The sequence below is a fragment of the Vipera ursinii genome (assembly GCF_947247035.1).
Source record: "Vipera ursinii genome assembly, chromosome: 1".
In the NCBI taxonomy this organism is placed as follows: Eukaryota; Metazoa; Chordata; class Lepidosauria; order Squamata; family Viperidae; genus Vipera; species Vipera ursinii.
This window is the reverse complement of record NC_139512.1, coordinates 331659321-331683447: the sequence shown is the minus strand read 5'-3', so window position 1 is coordinate 331683447 and position 24127 is coordinate 331659321. Positions and strand designations below refer to the sequence as shown.

General features: G+C 42.3%; 1 protein-coding gene across 1 annotated transcript in view; it reads right to left on the bottom strand.

Annotated features, from left to right (window-relative positions):
- INTS9 (integrator complex subunit 9) overlaps positions 1-24127 on the bottom strand; it is a 77190-nt gene that overhangs the window by 11355 nt on the left and 41708 nt on the right. Inside the window, exons 9-13 of the mRNA XM_083348430.1 lie at positions 21553-21664; positions 8686-8866; positions 7533-7593; positions 5629-5800; positions 1478-1602 (exon numbers count right to left, since the gene is read on the bottom strand). Of these exons, the coding sequence (XP_083204556.1) occupies positions 1478-1602; positions 5629-5800; positions 7533-7593; positions 8686-8866; positions 21553-21664 (651 nt within the window). The remainder of the gene's footprint in view (positions 1-1477; positions 1603-5628; positions 5801-7532; positions 7594-8685; positions 8867-21552; positions 21665-24127) is intronic.

Below are 24127 nucleotides of genomic sequence, written 5' to 3'. Positions count from 1 at the left end.
GCTTGGAAAGGAATGAAATAAAATAATAAAATAGGACATATTTCGCCCCTGCTCCCTCCACCCAGAGAGTCCCCAAATCAACATTCAACCATTCAACCATTACAGGACCATAAGACCAGGCCTTAAAAAAGTTATTCTGGGAAGATCTGCAGATGGGTGAATTTCAAATCCCAGAATTTTTAAGCTTACAGGATCATTACTGAGAATTCGTGGAGGGAATGACCATGAATCTGGAGAATGCCTTGCTTGGGGAAAACTAGAAAAAGTTGATTATGCTGAAAAACTGAAGAAATGGTAGCTTGTCTCAAGCCTTCAGATCAGTTCATCTAAGGTTTATATTAGTTAAATCTGAAGCACACAATTGGGCAATGCATATGTAGATTGTATTGTAAATTGTATCATTTAGATAATGATGTCATTAGACCAGGGGTCCGCGGGCCGGACGCGTCATCTGGAAGCCGCACCCACCCCATTGCCCGGCAATGGCAAAACCGTCCCGATATGTTGCGTGATGTCACATGACGTCACGAGTTTGACATGTCTGTATTAGACAAATGGCAAATGAACACCAATCATACCATTATGCAACTTCCAACTGAATTTTGTCCACTGAATGTGGTTCCTTTTCAGCTCAGATCTGGAGAACTGGGATTTTTATTGTACTACTGCAGCTCTAGTAAGAAGTTATGCTGCAAGGAATATAATATTTGAAATGTGCAGCCGTCTCACAGTGACCTTCCTAAATTCTGTGGGGCCCTGAGGGCTACACTAACATGATGATGCCAAGTGGGTGTGAACAAGTCACACAGTCTTTTCTTTACGGTTGGTTTTTTCCCCCCTCAACTGCTGTTACAATTATTTTAGAACTTACCGTGTCCCCTGTATTCCTCAACTCAAAATGGCAATCAGCCACATGGTGATTTTTGACAATTGCACTGCCAAACATAAATGACAAGGAGTCCTAGAGGGCTGGGAAAATGGGGTCAGGGCAACCTAGGTTGGAGGTAACCAAAGGGATAGAAGTCTGCATTACAGGAGGACAAATGTCAGTTGCATGCTCAGCAAAACTTCACATAATGCAATCTGGCAAAAATCCAGTTTCTAACAAGAAGGCCTCTTTGGAAGCCTTCAAATACAGTCAATTGGATTTTCTTCACTGAGCAATAAATTGGCATAAAGAATATTTCCAGGCGCATCTGCAGAAGCAGAGGTTTTCATTAAAACGATGAAAGCAACACTGGACCATAGCAACACAAACTCTACCACAAGAACACATTTACAAAAGGCATGGAATTTGTGTCCTGATGGTGTGGTACTGCTTTCATAATTTCTCAGTGCTTGACACACCATCACACACACATATCCCGGTGCCTCAGTTCTATCATATATGACTGAATAAATTTTGGATGCAGCCATACTTAGGTAAAGTATAATTTGGACTTGCAGTAAGCACATTAAGACAAGTGAATTTGATTACCTGTACTTCTTTGAGTAGTTTAGACACCTGGATAAAATTCAGCCTGGTGTCTATAGGACAGTAGATGCACTTCATGGCCAGTGGCTGGTAGGGGGCCAATGCATCCAGATAAGAGAAGTCAGGCTCTGTAAACAGGAAAGGGGAGGGAGGGAGGGAGAGAGGGAGAGGGAGAGGGAGAGGGAGAGGGAGAGAGAGAGAGAGAGAGGGAGAGGGAGGGAGGGAGGGAGGGAGGGAGAGAGAGAGAGAGAGAGAGAGAGAGAGAGAGAGAGAGAGAGAGACAGAGAGAGAGAGAGAGAGAGAGAGAGAGAAACCGAGTGTTTAATATTATGCCAAAACTTTGTCAAACAACACACTCCTCTATAGGACTTTGGACCTTGATTTAAATCAGAAAGCATCTTGGGGACATCTTAATAATCAAGATTTCGAGCCCTGAAGCAAAAAGGATGCATAGAATAAACAAAGGCAAGACAAATAAAGAGTATAAGAATCAAGTTTTGTGTAAAAACTAAAGGCACTGAGCTAGGTGCCAGGAGGCTGCGAGTTCTATTTCCACTTTATGAATGAAGCTAGTTGGATGATTTAGGGCCAGTCAATCTCATTCAGCATAGGAAGAAGACAAGGGCAACCCACTTCTGAAAACTATTAAGAAAATTCAGTGGGTCATTAGGAATCAAAGACACCAAAAAGAAAAAAGAGGGCTGGTGACAGGACTTATGAGTTCATGGAAAAGGAGAAAGAGTTGGCTTATTCCCCAAAGCTTGGTTCTAAACACTCCAAATTCTGACATTTGAATACACAAAAGAAAAGAAACCACATTGGCACCGAGCTTCCCTGGACTTGTGGTTGTGTCTGCTAGCACCAGTTTTCTTTCTCACAATGCCCCAGAGCAATACTACAGCAGGAACTTTGCAGAAATTTACATTTAAAGATTTCTGCACATTTGATCAAGGGTTTTACTACCCTCTTCTTTATTATGAATCTGTTGACTCTCCAACACATTATTTTAAGTAATTTAATTTTCCCTTCTTGTCCTACCCACTCATCATAGGCTCCTGATTTGAATGAAATCACTTTGACAGAAGAATTCAACAGGGGTAAGCTTTAGCCAATACATCTACCTCCCAACATTTTCAAAGACAGTCCATGAGCAGTACAACAGTCCCCATTAAGATTCAAAGTTTCTTGTCATCTGGCTTGTACAACAGCTTTGTTAATTGAGGTTGCCATCTGATCCATCATTCTTCTCCAATATGGTGCCTTCCAGATATTTTGGATTACATTCCCATCATCCATATGGGAAGAGACAAGGTAAGGAAAGTTATTGGATGCCCTGATTCTCGGGCAATTCCCACCAAATTTTGTGAGACCTAATTCTGAGTAACCACAAATAGAATTGTCTCATATGGATTATCATCAGATTATTATTGTTGTTGTTGTTATTATTATATCTACTTTTACCACCGTGCTTGTCTGAAAAGCAAGGAGCTGTATAACAGTATAAAAATAGGATTTCTACTGTCTTCAAATTCAATATAAATAAATAAAATGTGCTCTTATTCAAAGACTTCAAGGGAAGAGATTCTTAGTTCAGCTTATCCCTATTTGTTGATATCCTTCCCCATGAAATAATGAATCACAATTCCCATTACAAACACATCATAAGAAAGATACCACAGTGGAGAAGGCTAATCTAGTTATTTTCAGATAATCAATAGAAAATTATGTCAATTAGTCTCATGTAGAATGACAATGGCAATTCATCTAGAAGAATTATCACTTCTTTCCTATTGGAAATTTAATCAAGAGGCAGTGGCAACAGGTTGGGGGAGGGGGAATAGGGAAACTGTCTTGCATTTAATTAAATCTTCCATTAAAGCAGAGTCAGATTAGAAATAGTTCATTCTGCAACAAGCAAATTGAATTTGGAAAAAAGTACTCCTCAAACATTTCATCTCTGAAAAAAATGTTTACACAAAAGACAGCAATATTTCTTCAAAGCTTTTCAACATAGAAAAGAAAGTTGTGGGCTTGAGCCCAAAATATTTTTCCAAAGTTAGTTGAGCAACCCTGTTTCAACTTCAGTATTAAGTTACATGAACATCTTTTCTCTGAGTTATAACAAAAACTTAAAAGTCCTGTGGGAAAATCCAGAATGGCCAGGCGGTCCGTGACATATCAAGACATAACTACAGACAAGATGTTTTAAGTGAAGCAGAAAAAACAATTTCTGAGAATCCACAAATGGCATTTCAATGGCAAATGTTGAGCTCCAAATGCTGGATTTATTTATTTTTGGCCTCATCCAGCAAACCTGCTTTTTCTTGAACACAATGTCACAAAACATGATTTGTGGGTCTGCTCTTGGAGTTGGTTCTGGTAAAAGTCTCCCTTTTAGCCAGAAGGATGCCAACATTTTAATTAATTATTCAAACTTGAACAAATTCCAGAGGAACTTTATTACCGTATTTTCCGGCGTATAAGACGACTGGGCGTATAAGACGACCCCCTACATTTCCTGTTAAATTATAGGGTTTGGGCTATACTCGCTGTATAAGACTACCCCTCTTCCAACGCACACCAAATAAAAATTAAAAAACATCAGATTTGATTTTAATATGGTAATTTTAATTCAAATGCTTATGACATGCAGGTACTTAGTAGGAAAACTGTCACTTATAAACATAAGGCTGTTTGTCATCAAACATGTAAACATAAAACAGTGCAAGTGGATTAAACTTAATAATAATAATAATAATAATAATAATAATAATAATAATAATAATAATAATAATAATAATAAGTAGTAGTAGTAGTAGTAGTAGTAGTAGTAGTTGGAAGGGACCTTGGAGGTCATCTAGTCCAACCCCATGCTAAGGCAGGAAACCCTATACCATTTCAGACAAATGGCTGTCCAGTCTCTTCTTAAAAACCTCCAGTGTTGGAGCATTCACCACTTCTGGAGGCAGGTTGTTCCACTGGTTAACTGTCAGGAAGTTTCTCCTTAGTTCTAGGTTGCTTCTCTCCTTGACTAGTTTCCATCCATTGCTTCTTGTCCTGCTTTCAGGTGCTTTGGAGAATAGCTTGGCTCCCTCTTCTTTGTGGCAGCCCCTGAGATATTGGAACACTGCTATCATGTCACCCCTCACCCTTCTCTTCGTTAAACTACACATACCCAATTCCAGCAACCGTTTCCTATTTTCCTAATTCACTTTTTCACTTTTCCTAATTCACTCTAAAGCTTTCCCTGCGCAGAGCCTTAAGTAACACCAGCTGCCTGCAATTAGTGCAGGTTCGCATCCCACCAGGCTCAAGGTTGACTCAGCCTTCCATGCTTCCGAGGTAGGTAAAATGAGGACCCAGATTGTTGGGAGCAATAAGCTGACTTTGTAATAATGCTGCTTGGGGGTGTGTGAAAGCTCTAATAAGCAGGCATATACATAGAATGAAGGCTATTGCTAAGCACATTGATTTGTGCTTTAAATTGTAAGCTGCCCTGAGTCTTCGGAGAAAGGCGGGATATAAATGGGATTAAAAAAAAAGACCAAATGGGAGATCCACTCCAGGTTTTCCAGCCAGCCCGCCCAGTTCCTGAGTCAAATGTGTCCTTAGAGCTAAGCAGCTGCTCTGATTGTGGCATTCCCCACCTGCCTTTCAAGTTGGGATAGACTATAGCTGCTCTTCAACTTTAGAAGGAAAGACGCCCAGACCCCAGCCTGTAAAAAATCACAGACTGCAGCTTCTACTCCAATTGGTCCCGCTTTCCCTGCGCAGACTAAATGGGAGATCCGCTCCAGGTTTTCCAGCCAGCCCTGTCCCTAAAGTTTCAGCACCCGGCGTATAAGACAACCCCTGACTTTTGAGAAGATTTTCATGGGTAAAAAAGTCGTCTTATACGCCGGAAAATACGGTAGCTACTCATCTCCCTTTCAGGCCCAATTAAAACTACTGCTCTTTATTTTAAAGGTCCCATTTACTTTCCAGAATGATAAAATGTCTGTGGAAAAACCATATTGGCTTTTATTGGAAGTGAAGTCTCTGTGGGTTTGGTAAAAAGATGATGATGATGATGATGATGCGTACAGTATGTGAATTACTTACCCAGGTTCACACATTAGAATCGCAGCTCTGTTTTGCTATTAATTACATCATACCTGTAAATATAACAGTGTTGAGACTGGATTTGCCCCACAGTTCCATGAAATGCACCACATCGCCAAACCGAAGCGAGGGATGACCAGTGAACACCACACAAGGCTGCTTGAAATCATTACTAAAATCTCCATGGATGCTGGGGTAATGCTTCAGTTTGTTTGACTGGATAAGCTGGTATTCAGAAGGAGGAAGATGGTTATTTGCTTTTTTCTTTAATAATTACTTTGAAGACACATTTTGGTGACTGTTAAACTGCCCCTCCACACTCCAGCCTCTGTTCCTAGAGGATAAATATGGATTTTGGCCCTGCTTCTCAGTTTTCTGGCTAGGATCACGTAGTACTTGTAATGTCTGTTCTTATAAGATTTAGTTTATAAACAAAGTAACATAGCAATATTGTAGGCTATGCACTCTGTAGTTCCCAGACAAAGAAAGAAAGCACAGCTCCCAAGCCAAATATGGTTGTCTTCGGAGTATTTCTTCCAGCAATGAAACCTGGAGTGTCAGCAGGCAATTGTAGGAGACGAATTCTTTTGTAAGTAAGAATTCCATCTCCAGAGAGCAGAGATAAAGGGCTTTGTAAGCAAGTCTTGCCAAACCTGGAATAAGAAGCTTTGCCTTGGGGTGGCTAATGGACATTTTCTTTGACAAGACAAGAACGACTAATAATAATGCATTAAAGAAATGCATGCAGACTTCTGAAAACACATTCAACTTCTTCTTGTTTCCCATTGATGGAAGTAAAAGAAGCAGCTTCAAGGATACCTTTTATACTATATTGACCAAAATCTCCAGGGGCTGGAGATGAGAAAAAAACCCCAAACAACAACCAAATACATTCTCTAAGCTTAAGTTGCAGCATTAAAAACAAGGGCATTCTCCAACAGCTTGCTTTTTCTTTCATATAAAGTGGATGCAGTTTGGAAGGTCAATAAGCAGACATGCAAACTGCATTTAAACAAGGCCAACATATATAGCAAACCATTTTGCCTTGATCTGAGTTGGCAAACCGGTCGTCCCCCAGTTTCACAACTGGTAAGGAAGCAGCTGTCGTGGACTTCCCACATCTCCCAAGCTTCTCTCATAGCTTGCAGCTCAAAAGACCTTTCATTGTAGCCTATACTGTTACAGTAAATCATGGAGCTCTGGTAATTAGCGGTTTGGGCACAAGATACAGGAAGCCATCTACTAAAAAAGGCAAGAAATGAAAAGACATTAGCTTTCCATAGCTTTAGACTTAAAAATGACACCCATTTCAGCCACACCTGGAATACAGAGACCATGAAAATCCAACCAAGCAAAAAGTCCTTATTAATCATTTGTCCCAGAAAACCACCATAGGAAGGTTGCATTGTTCTAAATTACTTATATGTTGAGCCTAAGAGTTAGAGGGTCTTCTGTTTATAAACATAAACCCACAGAATAGGAAGGGGCCAGTCATCAAGTCAGGCCTCCTTTTCAATGCAGAAATCCAAGTCCAAATACCTGGGCTGCCTGCCTGAACTCATCCATAATTCCAAGAAAAAGTAGTCTCAGAAATTACTTGGGTCTGCAGACTATGAAGGATTATAGTTAGCCAAAGGAAGCAAGAGTAGGCTATATCTGGGCTGCACTTGGTCTTTGAATAATATGCCAGGGATGCAGTCTAAGAAATAGGATGGTCAGGATAAAAATAAAACTTAATTAAAATTAAATTAAAAACTAAATAGCTTTACAAGCTTATATATATGCACTCTCTTTCTGTCATTCTAAAATTATAATTAATCAATAATTTTGTTTTTGGGAGTGGGCACAGCCCTAGGGAGGTTAGTCCTATTCAGCTAAAGAAGCTATATCCATCCTTTCCCATTTTGAAGGAATGAAATGGCAGCAAAGCCCTGCACATTTAGGGAAACCAACTTACCTCTGCATGAGGAAAGGGAGGTTCTGGTAGGTATACCTTCGTCTGCTTGTTGTGACATAACCTAAAGTTGAGAGGAGAAGGCAAAACAATCCAGAATTATAAGCCTGTCTGGCCAGACACAGCAAGTAACTGCTGCCACCTACTGCTCAGCAGCAACAGCCAAATAATTAAATGAATCTGGAGACTTCTCCAGGATCCCCCTAAATAGACAGACATCTGGGGGTCCTTTGAAAACTAACAATGTAATCATAGTATATCCCTTCATGGGCATCAGACCTGGGCATTTATCTCATAATAAACCTGTAAGTCTTGAAGGGATTAAAATGACTCTTTGGGTGTTTTTCCTGTATCAGACTCAGATGCTTCCCCTTCTGTTGATTATTTATAGAGGAAATGCAGCAATAGAAGAAAGAGACAATAGCTATGGTTTGGGGAAAGAAATTCTGGGAGGACAACTTCCGGAGGACTACCAGTTCCCTATCTGGCCTTCTTTCAGGGATCTCCATGGATCAAAAATCAGAGGTTAATTGTTGAAATAGAACTGACATTGTCTGAATCCCACATGGATTATATGTCAGTAATAAATAGGACAGGGACGCGGTGGCTCAGTGGGTTAGGATGCTGAGCTTGTCGATCAGAAGGTTGGCAGTTTGGCGGGTCGAATCTCGAGTGCCGCGTAACAGAGTGAGCGCCTGTTACTCGTCCCAGCTTCTGCCAACCTAGCAGTTCGAAAGCATGTAAAAAATGCAAGTAGAAAAATAGGGACCACTACGGTGGGAAGGTAACAGCGTTCTGTTCGCCTTTGGCGTCTAGTCACGTCGGCCACATGACCACGGAGACGTCCTCGGACAAGCGCTGGCTCTTCGGCTTTGAAACGGAGATGAGCACCGGCCCCTAGAGTCAGAAACGACTAGCACGCATGTGCGGGGGAACCTTTACCTTTACCTTTAATAAATAGGACACACAACACTTCTCCAGAATTGCTGGCTCAGAAAGATATGAAGTACTTCTGAACGTACAGAATAAGAATGGACAAACCTGAATACCTCCCCCAGAGTGGTTTTTCCCATTTCTCAGAAACATTTAAAAAATGAAGTGATCAGCCAAAAGTCTTCAATCTCTTTTCTGATAAACACAAGCCGCTGCCACCTACCATTCAGCAAAGATCTGGGAAAACTCAAGAGAGCTGTTTGCCACAGGTGAAATGAAGTAAAAGAGGATGTTGGAAAGTCCAGCAGAGTCAATGTACTGATAGAGACACTCCAAAAGATCATAGATCACTCCAGAGGGGTAGCAAGGGACCAGCACATTTCCTCCATTTCGAACTGTAAGAGCTTAACAAAGACACAAGGCAATAAAAATATAAGATATACAGTTCCAATAGTGTCCAACTAAGTAAACTCACAAACATGGCATAATGGAGGCAGCTGTCCCTGTGGTTTCTCCTCAACATGAAAATACTGAAAGATATTGTCTCTGAACACAAGAGGTTTCATTAAATGGCAATAAAGTAAACAAGCATTGGCAGACTCCTCTGAATTTAGAAAAGACAGTTATGTCCACAATTATTAATTTGAAACCTTTTTGCATAAATATTCCACGCATTGTGCAAAGTGCTCTCTTTTCTATGAACAGAACTAGTGCTTCATGCTGGTCCATTTCACTGATAATAGTAGAGTTCTGTATTCATTTTTTTTTGCTTTATATACTAGTAATCCTGAAAAATGCATTTTTTCCAACAGCTGCTCAGATGTTTCAGAAACTTTTTATGTCTCCATCCCTCTTCTATATTCTATGGCCCGCAACTTGGGTGTCCTCCTGGATTCACGACTTAACCTGGAAGATCATCTAACCGCCGTGACCAGGGGGGCCTTTGCACAGGTTCGCCTGGTGCGCCCCTTTTTGGACCGAGATGCCCTATGCACGGTCACCCATGCCCTTGTCACTTCTCGCCTGGATTACTGCAATGCTCTCTACATGGGGCTGCCCTTGAGGTGCACCCGGAGGCTTCAGCTGGTGCAAAACGCGGCCGTGCGGGTGCTTATGGGAGTATCTTGATACTCCCATGTTACACCTCTCCTGCGCGAGCTGCATTGGCTTCCAGTTGCCCTCCGGGTACAATTCAAGGTGCTGGTAATTACCTTTAAAGCCCTACATGGCTTAGGCCCGGGGTACTTGCGAGACCACCTGCTGCCAATGTCAACCTCCCATCGCCCAGTTCGCTCCCACAGAGTCAGCCTCCTCAGGGTTCCGTCGGCCAGGCAATGCCGGCTGGCGACCCCCAGGGGGAGAGCCTTCTCTGTGGGTGCGCCAACCCTCTGGAATGAACTGCCTCCGGAGCTACGGACGGCCCCTGACCTTCGATCCTTCCGCTGTGACCTGAAGACGTGGTTGTTCCAACACGTGGGCCTGGACTGACCATGGTTTTTAATTTGGTTTTTATTGTGTAAATTGTCCCGTATTTCTTATATTTATTGTTTAATTCTTTTTAAATTTTTCTATTTTATGTCTCTTAATTTTTATTGTTGTGAGCCACCCTGAGTCCTTAGGGAGAAGGGCGGCATATAAATTTAATAAATCCTAATCCTAATCCTATGCGTGGCTACTCCCAAGATTTCAAATCTGCATAAACTAATATTTGGCCACCTAATGAGAAGGAAGGACTCACTGGAGAAGAGCCTAATGCTGGGAAAGATTGAGGGCAATAGAAGAAGGGGATGACAGAGAATGAGGTGGCTGGATGGAGTCACTGAAGCAGTAGGCGTGAGCTTAAATGGACTCCAGAAGATGGTAGAGGACAGGAAGGCCTGGAGGAACATTGTCCATAGGGTCGCGATGGGTCGGACACGACTTCGCAACTAACAACAAAGGGTCTCCTGCTTGATTGGGACTAAAAGACCTCCGAGGTCCCTTCCAATTCTTTTAGTCTCTTATATTTACTGTTTAAGTTTATCTCTTTGTTTATTAATTAATTAAAGTATCTAATTTTTCTCTGCAAAACCAGGGTTCCCTTAGAGAAGTCACAATTAAAACTGGGAATCTAACATTTTTTTCCTGTAAAGGTTACAGAAAATAGTTAATACAGCTGGATAATAAAAACTAAGTTATAAATCAGCAGTGGCTGACTTTTGCAGCCAATGGGAGCATAAAGGAATTTTGAGAGTATGTTACAGATATTACTATGGCTGTCATGGGAGGCAGGATCAGGCATAAAATACCCCACTTCCAGAGAAAGTAATGGGCAATTATTTTCATTTTTCAGGATGCCTCCAATATAAATAAAGATCGTGCTTGAGTTTGATGGTCTTGCTTTGCAGTTTGTTAGCTTCTCATTTACTTTTTTTCCAATTAATTTTTTAAAAAAAATTAGAATCAGTTGGGTTCATGGAGTCCATCACATGCCTAGGGAAATGCCTTGTGGGCCCTAGACTGGGTACTCAAGATTGTAAGTCAAAATATATAAAAGATCTGGAAAAGTAGTTTTTAACATGGGGCTATTTCTTTGCTTAGTGAAGCTCGGAGTAATAGGTGGCAGCCTTCTCATTGAAGAAATCTGGCTTTAGAGAAAGTGAACCTATCCAAGATTCTCCAGGACAGGACGGGTATATAAGGGGTCTTTCTATTCCAATTTAGACTTGCTGAAATAATAATCCAAGTGTGGGTCATTCTTGCCTCCATAGGTATTCTTTGGCTTCAACTTCTGGTTCTGGTTTATTTCTTAGATAAAGACTTACTGTTTTGTCCTTTGATTTCTAATTCCCACCTCCTGACTGACTGCAGATTATTGCTATGTCCCAACCTGACAACGTAGAGATGCAATCTCAGCGCTATTTTTGTGTGTGTGTGTCCGGCACTGTGCAACCTCAGTGTCCCTCGAAATAGACAAAGGGGAGACACAACTATTCTTGATCATCTCTGGAACGTAAGTGTAATAGTATGAGGGAAAGACCTATGTTAATATATATGGGAGATGATGGTGGAAGAGATGTACTCTTCCATATTTGCAAGATTGATGTCAGCCTTACAAGGTAGACCAGACCGGAAACCAAACCAGATGAGATAATCCTATTTTATTATGGGGAGACTGAGCTCCACCACCTGTTTGTTGGATCCGTGCCCCTCCTGGCTAGCTTATGCGGCTCGGGAGGGAACACGAGGCTGGTTCCATGCAGTAATAACTGCTTCTTTGAAGGAGGGTGTCTTCCCTGCCGCCTTGAAGGAGGCGGTGGTGAGACCCCTCCTCAAGAAGCCTGCTTTGGACCCGGCTGTTTTAAACAACTATCGTCCAGTCTCCAACCTTCGCTTCCTGGCGAAGGTTGTTGAGAGTGTGGTGGCGCATCAGCTCCCTCTGTTCCTGGAGGAAACTGATTATCTGGACCCGTACCAATCGGGCTTCAGGCCTGGACACAGCACGGAGACGGCATTGGTCGCGCTGGTGAATGATCTCTGGAGGGCTAGGGACAGGGGTTGCTCCTCTGTCCTGGTCCTATTAGACCTCTCAGCGGCTTTCGATACCATCGACCATGGTATCCTGCTGCGGCGTCTCAGGGGGCTGGGAGTGGGAGGCACCGTTTTACGGTGGTTCTCCTCCTACCTCCGGGGCCGCTCGCAGTCGGTGTTGGCAGGAGGGCAGAGATCCGCCCCGAGGCCTCTCATTTGTGGAGTCCCTCAGGGGTCGGTTCTCTCGCCCCTCCTGTTCAGCATCTACATGAAGCCGCTGGGCGAGATCATTCGTGGTTTTGGGGTGGGGTATCACCAGTACGCTGATGATACCCAACTTTTTCTTTCCACCCCGAACCAACCCAGTGATGCCCTCTCCGTGATGTCCCGGTGCCTGGAGGCGGTTCAGGTCTGGATGGGGAGAAACAGGCTTCGTCTCAATCCCGCCAAGACTGAGTGGCTGTGCATATCGGCGTCTCGGGTTAACCAAGTTATTCCACCTCTAACGATGGGGGGTGAGGTGTTACCCCCCGTTGATAGGGCTCGCAACTTGGGCGTCCTCCTGGATTCACGGCTCAATTTTGAAGATCACATAGGAGCCGTGACCAGGGGGGCTTTTGCACAGGTTCGCCTGGTGCGCCAGTTGCGCCCCTATCTGGACCGAGACGCCCTACGCACAGTCACTCATGCGCTTGTGACCTCCCGTCTGGACTACTGCAACGCTCTCTACATGGGGCTGCCCTTGAAGACCACTCGGAGGCTTCAACTGGTGCAGAATGCGGCCGCGCGAGTTGTAATGGGGGTTTCCCGATACTCCCATGTAACACCTCTACTCCGCGAGCTGCATTGGCTTCCGGTTGCCCTCCGGGTGAAATTCAAGGTGCTGGTTATCACCTATAAAGCCCTACATGGCCTGGGTCCGGGTTATTTGAGGGAACACCTGCTGCCGGCATCAAATGCCCTTCGCCCAGTGCGCTCCCACAGGGAGGGTCTGCTCAGGGTTCCGCCGGTGAGAGATTGCCGGCGGGTGACACCCAGGGATAGGGCCTTCTCGGTGGGAGCGCCTGCCCTCTGGAACCAGCTGCCGGTAGAGCTGAGGACTGCTCCTGACCTCCGTTCATTCCGCCGGGGCCTGAAGACCTGGCTCTTTGAGCTCTCGGGCCCAGGCTGAGGAGAAAATTTTAACTGGGGTTTTAATCTACAGGGTGAATTTAATGCTTTTTTAATTGGTTTTAACTTTTGTATGTTTCGATTTTAATTCCCTGTAAACCGCCCTGAGTCCTCAGGGAAAGGGCGGTATACAAATGCAAATATTAAATTAAATTAAATTAAATTATATAACTCCATTAACTGAATCTTGCAAGTCTGAAAGTACATCTCCCCCCTGCCCGACCCCGCCTTCTTTACAGCCCAAGAAACTAGGGTGGGTCTCTTCTGAGCTTCTTGTCCCAGCCACATTCCTGCTGTGGGCTCAGCTGTTTTTTTATCTGAGCACTCCCTTAGCTGCATATCTTTGTCTTGTTTCTCAAGGTAATTTCCAGATACCATTACAAGAAGTGATCTAGCTTTTCTTATCACCCTTATCACGTTTAGGCATCTTTTAGCTTCTTAAAATTAGGATCCACACTAGTATCTAAATTAATATTGAAGTAAAAAAAAAGCAATATAGATGGATCACAACTGGATTCAGTTTTACCTCTCTCCTGGGATTTAATTTCTCTGACCTTTAAATAGGTAGGAAGGTACCTATTTTTTTTGTCCATCAAAACAGTTATCTTCTGAGAGTAAAAAAAAAGAATCACATACAATGATTCAAACTGCAGCCTGGTGTTATGCTTGAATCAAAGTAGACTAGCTGCTATCAACAATACTGGACTTATGAGGTAGTTCTGGACTTATGAGTCTCCTATTATGGTCATAAGTCATGAACGTTGTAAAGCAGGTCATCGCCAACCCAATTGTACAACATTTTTTCGAGAGGTTGTTAAATGACACCATGGGTGTTAAGTGAATCTGCAATCATTAAGTGAACCCATTGTTCGCTATGTTTGCATAAAACTTGTTCTTTGGCAAAAAAAGTCATAAAACATGTTCATGTGCTTGCAGGATGCTGCAAATGGTGGTAAATGTGGGCTGGTTGCTGAGAGCCTGAAATGCGATTACATGACTGGGAGGGGGCTTTTGAAACTTTGGAACTATGTTTTGGGAGGGTGTCCATCATAACTTCAAACGGTCCCTAAGCAACCAGTCGTAAGTTAAGGACTACCTGTATGTAGCATCATGTATGACCATTCATATAGCACAGGGTTGTCAAACTGCCGGCCCGCGGGCCAGATGCATCACGTGGAAGCCGCGCCCATCCCATTGCCAGCAATGGCAAAACTGTCCCGATATGGAGCGCGATGTCACATGACGTCACGAGTTTGACATGTCTGATATAGCAATTCATATAACATTTCGGCATTACATTTCTGGGCTGCAAAAATCTAAATGACCACTAGATGGCAAATTAGTCATCTGGATGTTTGCAGTTTAGTTGTAAATAAACCAATGGTCTGTGTGTATCTGTGTACTGCATGACTTAAAGCAGGGATCTCAAATTTTTGGCTTGTGCACTGCAGGCCTGGTAATATACTGATTAGAATGCAGTATTGGAGGCAAAACTCTGCCCACAGCCCAGTGTTCAATCCTCATGGGGCTCAAGGTTGAATCAGCCTTCCATCCTTCTGAGGTCAGTAAAATGAAGACCCATATTGTTGGGGGCAATATGCTGACTCTGTAAAATCACCTGGAGAGGGCTGTACAGCACTACGGAGCGGTATATAAGCCTAAGTGCTATTGCTACTGCGCAGAGTACTCTAAATCTGTTTCTATGGCTTCAAAAACACTTTGTAGGAACTGAGGAAATGCCCAGAAAGAGCAGGTGCAAAGCACTGCATAGACACAGAGGTTAAGCCATGAGAAGCACTCAAGGCGCTAGAATGAAATATGATGGTGGCTTGATAGCTCAACTCAACTCACCCCTAGAGGTCTCCTGATCAATTGGGCCACATAGTCAGGATCTGAAACTCTTGCATTTCAACAATCATCCTCCATGGCACAGCTTTATAGGTGGCCTTAGGCTCTCTGGTCAAAGGGAGGGAAGAACAGAGAATAACAGGGTTGGACGAAACCTTGAGGTCTTGTAGTCCAACCCCCTGCTCAAGCAGGAGACACTACAACAGGGTTTCCAATCTCTTCTTGAAAACCTCTAATGCTGGAGCACCCACAACTTCCGGAAGTGAGCCATTCCACTGGTTAATTGTTCTCACTGTCAGGAAATTTCTCCTTAATTCTAGGTTAGATCTCTCTTTAATGATCTTCTGCTCTCAGGTACTCTGGAGAATAAGCTGACCCTTCTTCTCTGTGACAGTCCCTCAAGTACCGGAAGACTGCTATCACATCATGCTTCGTCCTTCTTTTCAATAGACTAGACATACTTAAGGCTTGGACAGGGAAAATGGGATGAGATCCTGGGATTGCCTGAGAGAGAAACAGGAAGTAACTTAGAGGGCTGATCTCTGTTGGAAAAGAACAGCAAGCCAGCAAAATCTCTCTGCAAGGCAACGGAAGGAAGGGAGGGATGGAATCAGCCAGGGAGAAAAGAGGGGGAAGCCAATAAGAACAAGGCTAAAGCAAAGACAGCGCTCTGATGAGCAAAGAGAGAAAAGCAAAAGAAAAGCAGGGTTAGGATGGATCTTGCTGTGATATTTTCCTTGATTCTATCACCCTATAAGTAATTCTTTAAGTTCATTGCATATTGGGGTTTTAAAAAACTGCCAGCTAAGTGGTCAAAGTGAAATGATTACTTTGTACCTCGCATTAAGAGTCTAGATTTTTTTAAAAAGTGCTAAGTGTTTGATGGCATTCTATGATATTTATTTTCTTCCTTTCTGACTTGCTTGCTACGAAGACTTTAGAATTGCATCCCTTTAGGCTAATAAACTCATCCTTATGCACTGCTTGCACTAAGACCATAATTAACACCTATTGTCAGGAGAGGGCAGCAGAATTCCAGAAAGCTATTTTGACTAAAAGAAGGAAGAAGTCAGGAAACAGATCCTGGTACTGCAACAGGTACACACGTACAGGCACACGTACACAGACACACATATCCTTCAAAGGACAAAAACTGTAGGATGGATTAAATTCTGCAAGTGTCATCATGCTGACTTTCCAGCAACTGCAGCCCAAACATGTAAAATAACTAGTAACTCATACAAGGGAAGGTTTGTGAGTTCCTGGAATGAAACATTTCTCATAGCTAGCAGGAAGGTAGTGCCAAGTGCTCCTTTGGACTGTCATCATCATTGCCCAGGAGCTCGATGGAGAATATAGTTTGACAGTGTCAAACATCAGAAAGGGCTATGTTGGCAAAGTTGCTTCGAAATGTGCAACTGCAAAATAGTTGAGATGATGCCAAAATTCTATAGAAAACAACATAATCCTGATTACAGCCATGGATCAATCAAAAAGCAAGGAACATCCTAGATGACAAACAAACAAATGAGGAAAGTAATCTAATGCACACTTATGCATTCTAGCAGAGGTCACCAACCTTTCTTGCTTGGTGAACCGGGAGGAAAGGGAGGGAGAAGCATTTTATGTGCACGTGCGTGTGTACATGGGGCTGTGAGTAGGCGTGTGACACAAATGGGGCGGGGCTAGTGCTTGTGTGATACTCACTAGCCCTGCCCCGTTCTTATGCACAGCATCCTGTTTCTGCACCCTGAGGTGCAGTGTTGGCCCATTTTTGCGCCGCGCAGCATGGTGGCATCCCGTTTTTGCGCCCCGCTGGACTGAGAACTGGATCTATAAAAATTTGGTGTAGTGGACTAGAAACCAGGAGATTATGAGTTCTAGTTCCGATTTAAGTAGAACTGGCTGGGGGAGTTGGGACCAATCAGTCTCTCTCAGCCCAATTCACCTCAAAGGATTGTTGTTGGGCAGAAAATAGGACGGAAGAACTATCATGTAGATATCACCTGGAGTTGTATAAGGTGGGATAATAATAATTACAATTAATATAAAAGTCAAAAAAGCTTAGCCAGCTGAAAGTGAACAGAAACACACCTGAACTAAGTAGGATATGGCACTCTTCCCACTTAGATCTAATTATATTTGTTATTATTTTAGTAACTTTATTTTCTTGCAAGTTTATAAAACAGGCTATAAAACTGGGCAAATAAAATGCTTCTCCCCTCCCGATCACATGGACTATTTCAGGCAAACTGGAAAATTATATTGTTTGCACCCATGACATTGTACAGCTCAACAATTAGCAGTTTTGCTGACAGTGAAAATTAATTTGCTAGCAAGTTCTAAATTTGTAATCACAGCTGTGGTGATACCTATCTATAAACCAAAAGAAAGAAAAAAGAAGAGAAAAGAAATGAAGTTCATACCAATTTTATAAATGGAAATTATAGGGAATTGTTGATAAGTTTGGTTGTCCTTGCCAAGGGTTGTAACAATCAGCAGAGAATACAATTACTTTATGTAAATGGAGACAAAGGTCCATATTAAAAAATAATTACTCAAAAGCCATTGCTTAAATAAAGAAAAACTAAAACACCAGTCTGGACTATGGATGCTGTGCATAATAATTAATACCATTAGAAGAAACATGAATTAATTAAAAAGACATACCTTCATATGCATACACATATAATATCAGTCCCTTAAATGAAAATCCAAGAACAAACTCCAAAATAGACTTAAGAATGTTTAATATAATTGAAACGATGAGATTTACATATTTTTAATTCTGTTTCAATTAGATCCCCCTTTCCACACTGGGGAAGAAGAGATCACTTTGTTTCAACAAAGCATTTTATCCTGGGCAGTCTCCTCTAGAGTATCCTGCTGCTTCCACCCAAATTTTATTGCTACCTATATCTATTTTTATCTCCTAAACCATAATGGCAGAAGATGAGCATAATAGCAGAAATAAAAACCAACCCCTAACACAAGAAATCAATCCAAATTCTAGTGGGGAAATATGCCCTTTAGAAAAATCTTCTTCCCTAAGGCTACTGAAATCCTTCCGTTCTTGACTGCTGAGGATTCATAAAGAAATAAACCACTGCAGCTACCAGATCTCTACCCAACAACAACCCAACCCTTCCCTTCCCCATCCCTTCCCTATATGTTTCAAATGTACATAGCTCCTCTGGAAAGTTGCCGCAAATGAAACTCAATCTCCTTCCCCAAACCTTGAACTTTTCAGAAAAAGTAAGGATGGGGGATGAGTTATCTGAGTGCTTTGGAAGCATTCTGGAGTCTAAAGTGCTATCCTCAACATATTCTTGGGAGCAACATCAATATCAATGGCAGATTTGGAGCAACTGTCCCTTCTCAGGGTCACTCATGCTTTGTCACCTTGCATGCAGCTTATTGCAATGTCATCTACCTGGGGTTTCCCTTGAAGACCACTCAGAACCTCCAGCTGACCCAGAAGAGCACCAGCATCGACAGTTATAGTTGTGCCTTGGTATTGTGCCTCTTTGAGTTTCTGGCTACAACTCTAGGAGCGGGTTGTCACCCCAAAAATGTTTCATGGCACAACGCCTGGATAGCTGAGAACCACCCCTTCTTTTGACTTTCTCATAAGATCTGATAAAGTGGACTCACTTTGTGTTCCATCAATCTAATAATGCCATCAGATGGAGCCTAAGAAGCAGGCCTTTGGAATAGCATCTTCCTAGAACAGTGTTTTTCAGCCTTGGCAACTGTAAGAAAGGTACACTTCAACTCCCAGAATTCCTTAGCCAGTGTGCCAGCAAAAAGATGGCAGGAGACCTGTGCTTTTGCATTGAAGACAGCAAAATAGAGGGTGATACTGTATTATCCTGCTTATCAGTTTCCTAGAGACATCTGTCTGGTTACCGCAGAAATATGAAATGCTCTGATTTTGCAGCAAGATTTTTTTAAAAGGAGGACAGTAATCAAAAACCACTAAACCTTTCTCCATCTTTTCCTACACCATAGCAGAGAGACAAAACACTGTGTAGCAATTAAACCAGAAGACAAATCCACAAGCAGACGTACAAACTCAGGATGCTGAATTTTTATAAAGCCAAATCCCTGATCCATCTAGCTTAGCACTCACTACTCTGGCAGTTTTCCCAACACATTTTTAGACCATTGTCCTCAGTCTTAAATGAATCTAAGACATTTTCTATGCAGCCTGTGAAATCCACTATTAAATTACAGCCTCTCAGATTTCTTGCTCTTAAGCTGGAAGCTGGGAAAAAGAACAGGAATTAATCCCATATAATGCAGAGGTGCCGCATGAAGACCAGCCTCTAGAACTGCAGGCGCATGGCCAATGTTAATCAAAGACAGACTGCATTTCTGGATTTGGGGTCATGTCACCTTTTGCTTCTGCTGATTGTTCAGTGATCAAGTGTAGGAAAGGGGATAACTGGCAAAGGGAAATAATATTTCCAAAGAATGCAAATGGATTTTATGTTAGCAAAACAGAAGATGGCGTTAGATTGTATCTTATGATTAATGATTGTAGCAATGATTTATGATCTGTCACCTGTCACTTTGTTGTTGTATGTGTGTACACTGAGAACATATGCACCGGAGATGAATTTCTTGTGTGTCCAATCATACTTGGCCAATAAAGAATCCTATCCTATGCTATCCTGTCCTGTCCTGTCCTGTCCTGTCCTGTCCTGTCCTAACCTAACCCTACCCTGAGATTCTCTACAGAGCTCCATCAAAACAGAATTTACTGGCAGCAATGTTGCTAATATTTAGCAGAGAACAAATAACTTAATCTCATTATGCCAAATCCAAAATAGTTCTCCCCTCCCAAAAAGTACAATTTTCATTTCTCGATAATTATATTGAAAATAAATAATAATAAGTTGGAAGGGACCTTGGAGGTCATCTAGTCCAACCCACTGCCCAGGCAGGAAACCCTATACCATTTCAGGCAAATGGCTGTCCAGTCTCTTCTTAAAAACTTCCAGTGTTGGAGCATTCACCACTTCTGGAGGCAGGTTGTTCCACTGGTTAATTGTTCTAACTGTCAGGAAGTTTCTCCTTAGTTCTAGGTTGCTTCTCTCCTTGACTAGTTTCCATCCATTGCTTCTTGTCCTGCTTTCAGGTGCTTTGGAGAATAGCTTGACTCCCTCTTCTTTGTGGCAGCCCCTGAGATATTGGAACACTGCTATCATGTCACCCCTCACCCTTCTCTTCGTTAAACTAGACATACCCAATTCCAGCAACCATTTCTTATATGTTTTAGCCTTGTCCTCTAATCATCTTTGTTGCTCTTCTCTGTACCCTTTCTAGAGTCTCAACATCTTTTTTACATCGTGGTGACCCAAACTAGATGCAATATTCCATGTGTGGCCTTACCAAGGCATTGTAAAGTGGTATTAGTACTTCACGTGATCTTGATTCTATCCCTCTGTTAATGCAGCCTAGCACTGTGTTGGCTTTTTTGGCAGCTGCAGCACACTGCTGGCTCATATTGAAGTGATTGTCTACTAGGACTCCGAGATCCCTCTCACACTTACTACTATTGAGCAAGGTACCACCTACTATACCTGTGCATTTGATTTTTCCTGCCTAAATGTAGAACCTTACTTTTTTCACCATTGAATTTCATTTTGTTAGATAGCGCCCAGTGTTCGAGTCTGTCCAGATCCTCCTGTATTTTAAGCCTATCTTCTGGAGTATTGGCTATTCCTGCCAGCTTGGTGTCGTCTGCAAATTTGATGAGTTCCCCATATATCCCCTCATTCAAATCATTGATGAAGATGTTGAAGAGCACTGGGCCCAGAACAGAGCCCTGGGGCACCACACTACACACTTCCTTCCATGTAGAGGCAGTTCCATTGAGGACCACACACTGAGTACGGCCTGTCAGCCAGCTACGAATCCATCTGGTGGTGATGCTATCTAACCCACATTTTTCTATCTTATCAAGTAGTAGGTTTTTTTAAAAAAAATTTTTTAATCCCATTTATATCCCGCCCTTCTCCGAAGACTCAGGGCGGCTTACAATCTAAGCACAAATCAAATGTGCTTAGCAATAGCCTTCATTCTATGTATATGCCTGCTTATTAGGGCTTTCGCCCCCCCCCCCCCAAGCGGTATTATTACAAAGTCAGCTTATTGCCCCCAAGAATCTGGGTCCCCAACAATCTGGGTTGTGATCTACTTTATCAAATGCCTTACTGAAGTCCAAGTAAATTATATCTACAGCATTCCTCTGGTCCACTAGTTACTTGGTCAAAGAATGCAATAAGATTTGTCTGGCATGATCTGTTTTTGACAAACCCATTAATTTATATACATATATACATATACATATACATATTATTTATTTATTATTTACTTATTTTATTACATTTATATATTTAATTATAATTAAAATTCCATCTGAACTAAGCCATAGAAGGAGAGAAGAAGCAGTCACTTGGATTGATTAAATGAGCCCTAGAGATATTTCCTATATACTGCATATATTTCCCAAGTCAGAATTCAAAGCAAGCAAAGCCACTGTCCAGCCACCTACCAAGGTTACTGCAGAATTCGCCCACCATTCCATCTGGATTGGCTGTGGGAATCTGGGTGAGTCCAGTCAGGATGAGAACATCACTGTTTTTAAGAGAAGCCTGGTCCATGGGCTGAAAGGAAAATTTGAGAAAAATCATTAATGTAATAAATGGGCAGTGCTATCCATCTTAAGCAGTGGCTCTCTAGAAGGCAAAGAAAAAGACAGAAACACAATAAATAAATAGAATCAGTTAAACCTAGCAAGGGCCATTAAAAATTGCTCTAATGACATATACACGCACATACCAGCCTATGCTAACATCCAGGCCGCAAAGCCTGAGGTAAAGCCAGGTCTTCATAGCCTTCCAGAAGGCTAATGGGGTCAGGATCATCCAAATCTTGGGGAGGGGAGGCACCAAGAGAAAGAAAACATGCTCCTAGGTCTCCTCAGCTGATATTGTTTCACTGAAGTGACCCAAAGCATGCCCACCTAGCTAGATCTGTAGAACAAACACAAACTTTTGGGGATAGGCAATTTTACAAACATTTTTTGAAAAGAAATATTTAGGCTAGTACAATGAAAAGATGTGCCTTATTTGTGGTGGCTTCAGGGAGTTTACAAAAGATGACCCTTTATTATACATTTATTATACTAATCAGATTTGCATGCAGCCCCAGAGTTCCTCCAAAAGCTACTGCTGAATTATACTTTGATTGAATTATAGGAAAGGGAAATTATTAAAGGCAGTAAGCAACCATTTTCAGTTTTCATTACATTTATTAATTGCCCCGCTCTATCCCCATTTTAAAGGGCCAAGTATACCTTATTAGTTATCCTCAAGAAGCTGCAGACTCTGGATTTGCTAATTTTGAAGTTGACAATGAACTTCTGTCTTGCAAATATATTGAACTAGTTGACTACACACATACAAAAAACTATTTTCAAATCCAAATAACAAAGCACATGATAAGGAACCAGAGTCCACAAAATATGTGTTATACAGATGTGACGTTTAGTTACAACTCTTTATCTTAGGAACTAAGATGTTTCTGGATCTTTTCAGATATACCTCTACATTGTCCTAGCTTTGGGGAACAAATTAGATCGGATGTATTGATTATCACAGATTCCAACAACAAACGCCAGTATATGTGGTACTTAAATGCTGCCAAACATCTCCTGGACAATTTTGTCTATACTGTTTCAAAAAGTATCTCTGTCCCAGTGATGGAAGGTTGGGCAAAACTCAAATATAAATGAACAGTGTGACATAGTGGATGGATAAAAAAGTTCTTAAGACACTTTCTAAAAACCAACACAGAACAAAATGCAGTAGCCATGAGACGCTTGTCAAATGAAAATGCCAATAAACCAGTAAAAGTATCATTGAATTGGCTGTGGGAAATACACATAACAGTCATGTAGGATTCAATAGTCATAATTTCATCTTCTATTGACCCAAGGTGCTGCTATTGATTCCCTGAGTCAACCTTCAGAATAATATACTTTAAAAGACTTTTGACAAATCTTCTGGGCTGCCCTATCTCCTTCCCCTGCCATTATCAGCTCCAATTTTGCTTTCTAAGTCAAGAGTCAATTTTCATAACTTATTGTTGCTGGGAGTTGTATCGAGGCAAAGTGTCCTTGTAGAAACTGTTCGTTTCAAATTTCAACCAGAAAACATCTTATGAGTTTCAGTTATTCTGAAACAAGATAAGCTTTCTGATAGGAAGGGCTCAAAATTAATCTGCCTATCAAATAGTGGGCATCTACTGAAATGGAAATCAACAGTCTTTTTTGGTCGTGTGCTTCCCAGAAATATGATTCTACAGCAGGGGTGTCAAACTCAATTTCATTGAGGGCCGCATCAGCATTGCGGTTGCCCTCAGGGGGCTGGGTGGGTATGGCCAGGGTGGGCGTGGCCTACTGGGTGGGCGTGGCTAGAGTGCGTATGGCCTACTGGGTGGGCGTGGCCAGCTCTACATCATTGGCATCAAGGGTGCCTATGGGGGCCTGGGCAGGAGTGGGACAGATCTGAGGGTCTCTGGCAGGAGGAGGGTCTCTGGGCCAGGGCCAAGGCATTGGGGGCCGTTCCCTCACTGTTTCCAGGATGGCTTCGCGGGCCGCATGAAACCACTTTGCGGGCCGGATCTGGCCGGGCCTTGTGTTTGACATGTCTGTTCTACAGTATACTTTCTTTGAAAATGGAAGGTCCATTTTAGCTATAATTCCTGTGAAGTTCAAGCTGCAAGTGCCATTGCTTAAGGTAGCAAAGAAATTCCTCCTCTCTTTTCAACCCCATGCACAAGAAGTATCGGCAAATTTACAGGAACTCCTGAGTCCCATGACTGTGAGAGGGGTTGCATATAAATTTAAATAAAGAGAGACAAGCCTTGCCTTAGAAGTTGTGGGTGCTCCATCATTGGAAACTTTTAAGAAGACACTGGACACTCATTTGCCTGAAATGGCATGGGGTTGCCTGCCTGAGGAGGAGGTAGGACTAGAAGACCTCCAATAAACTCTGTTATTCTGTTAAATTCCATATTTGGAGGATGTAGCAAGTTTCAGAAGAAATTCCTAAACAATTCTAAAC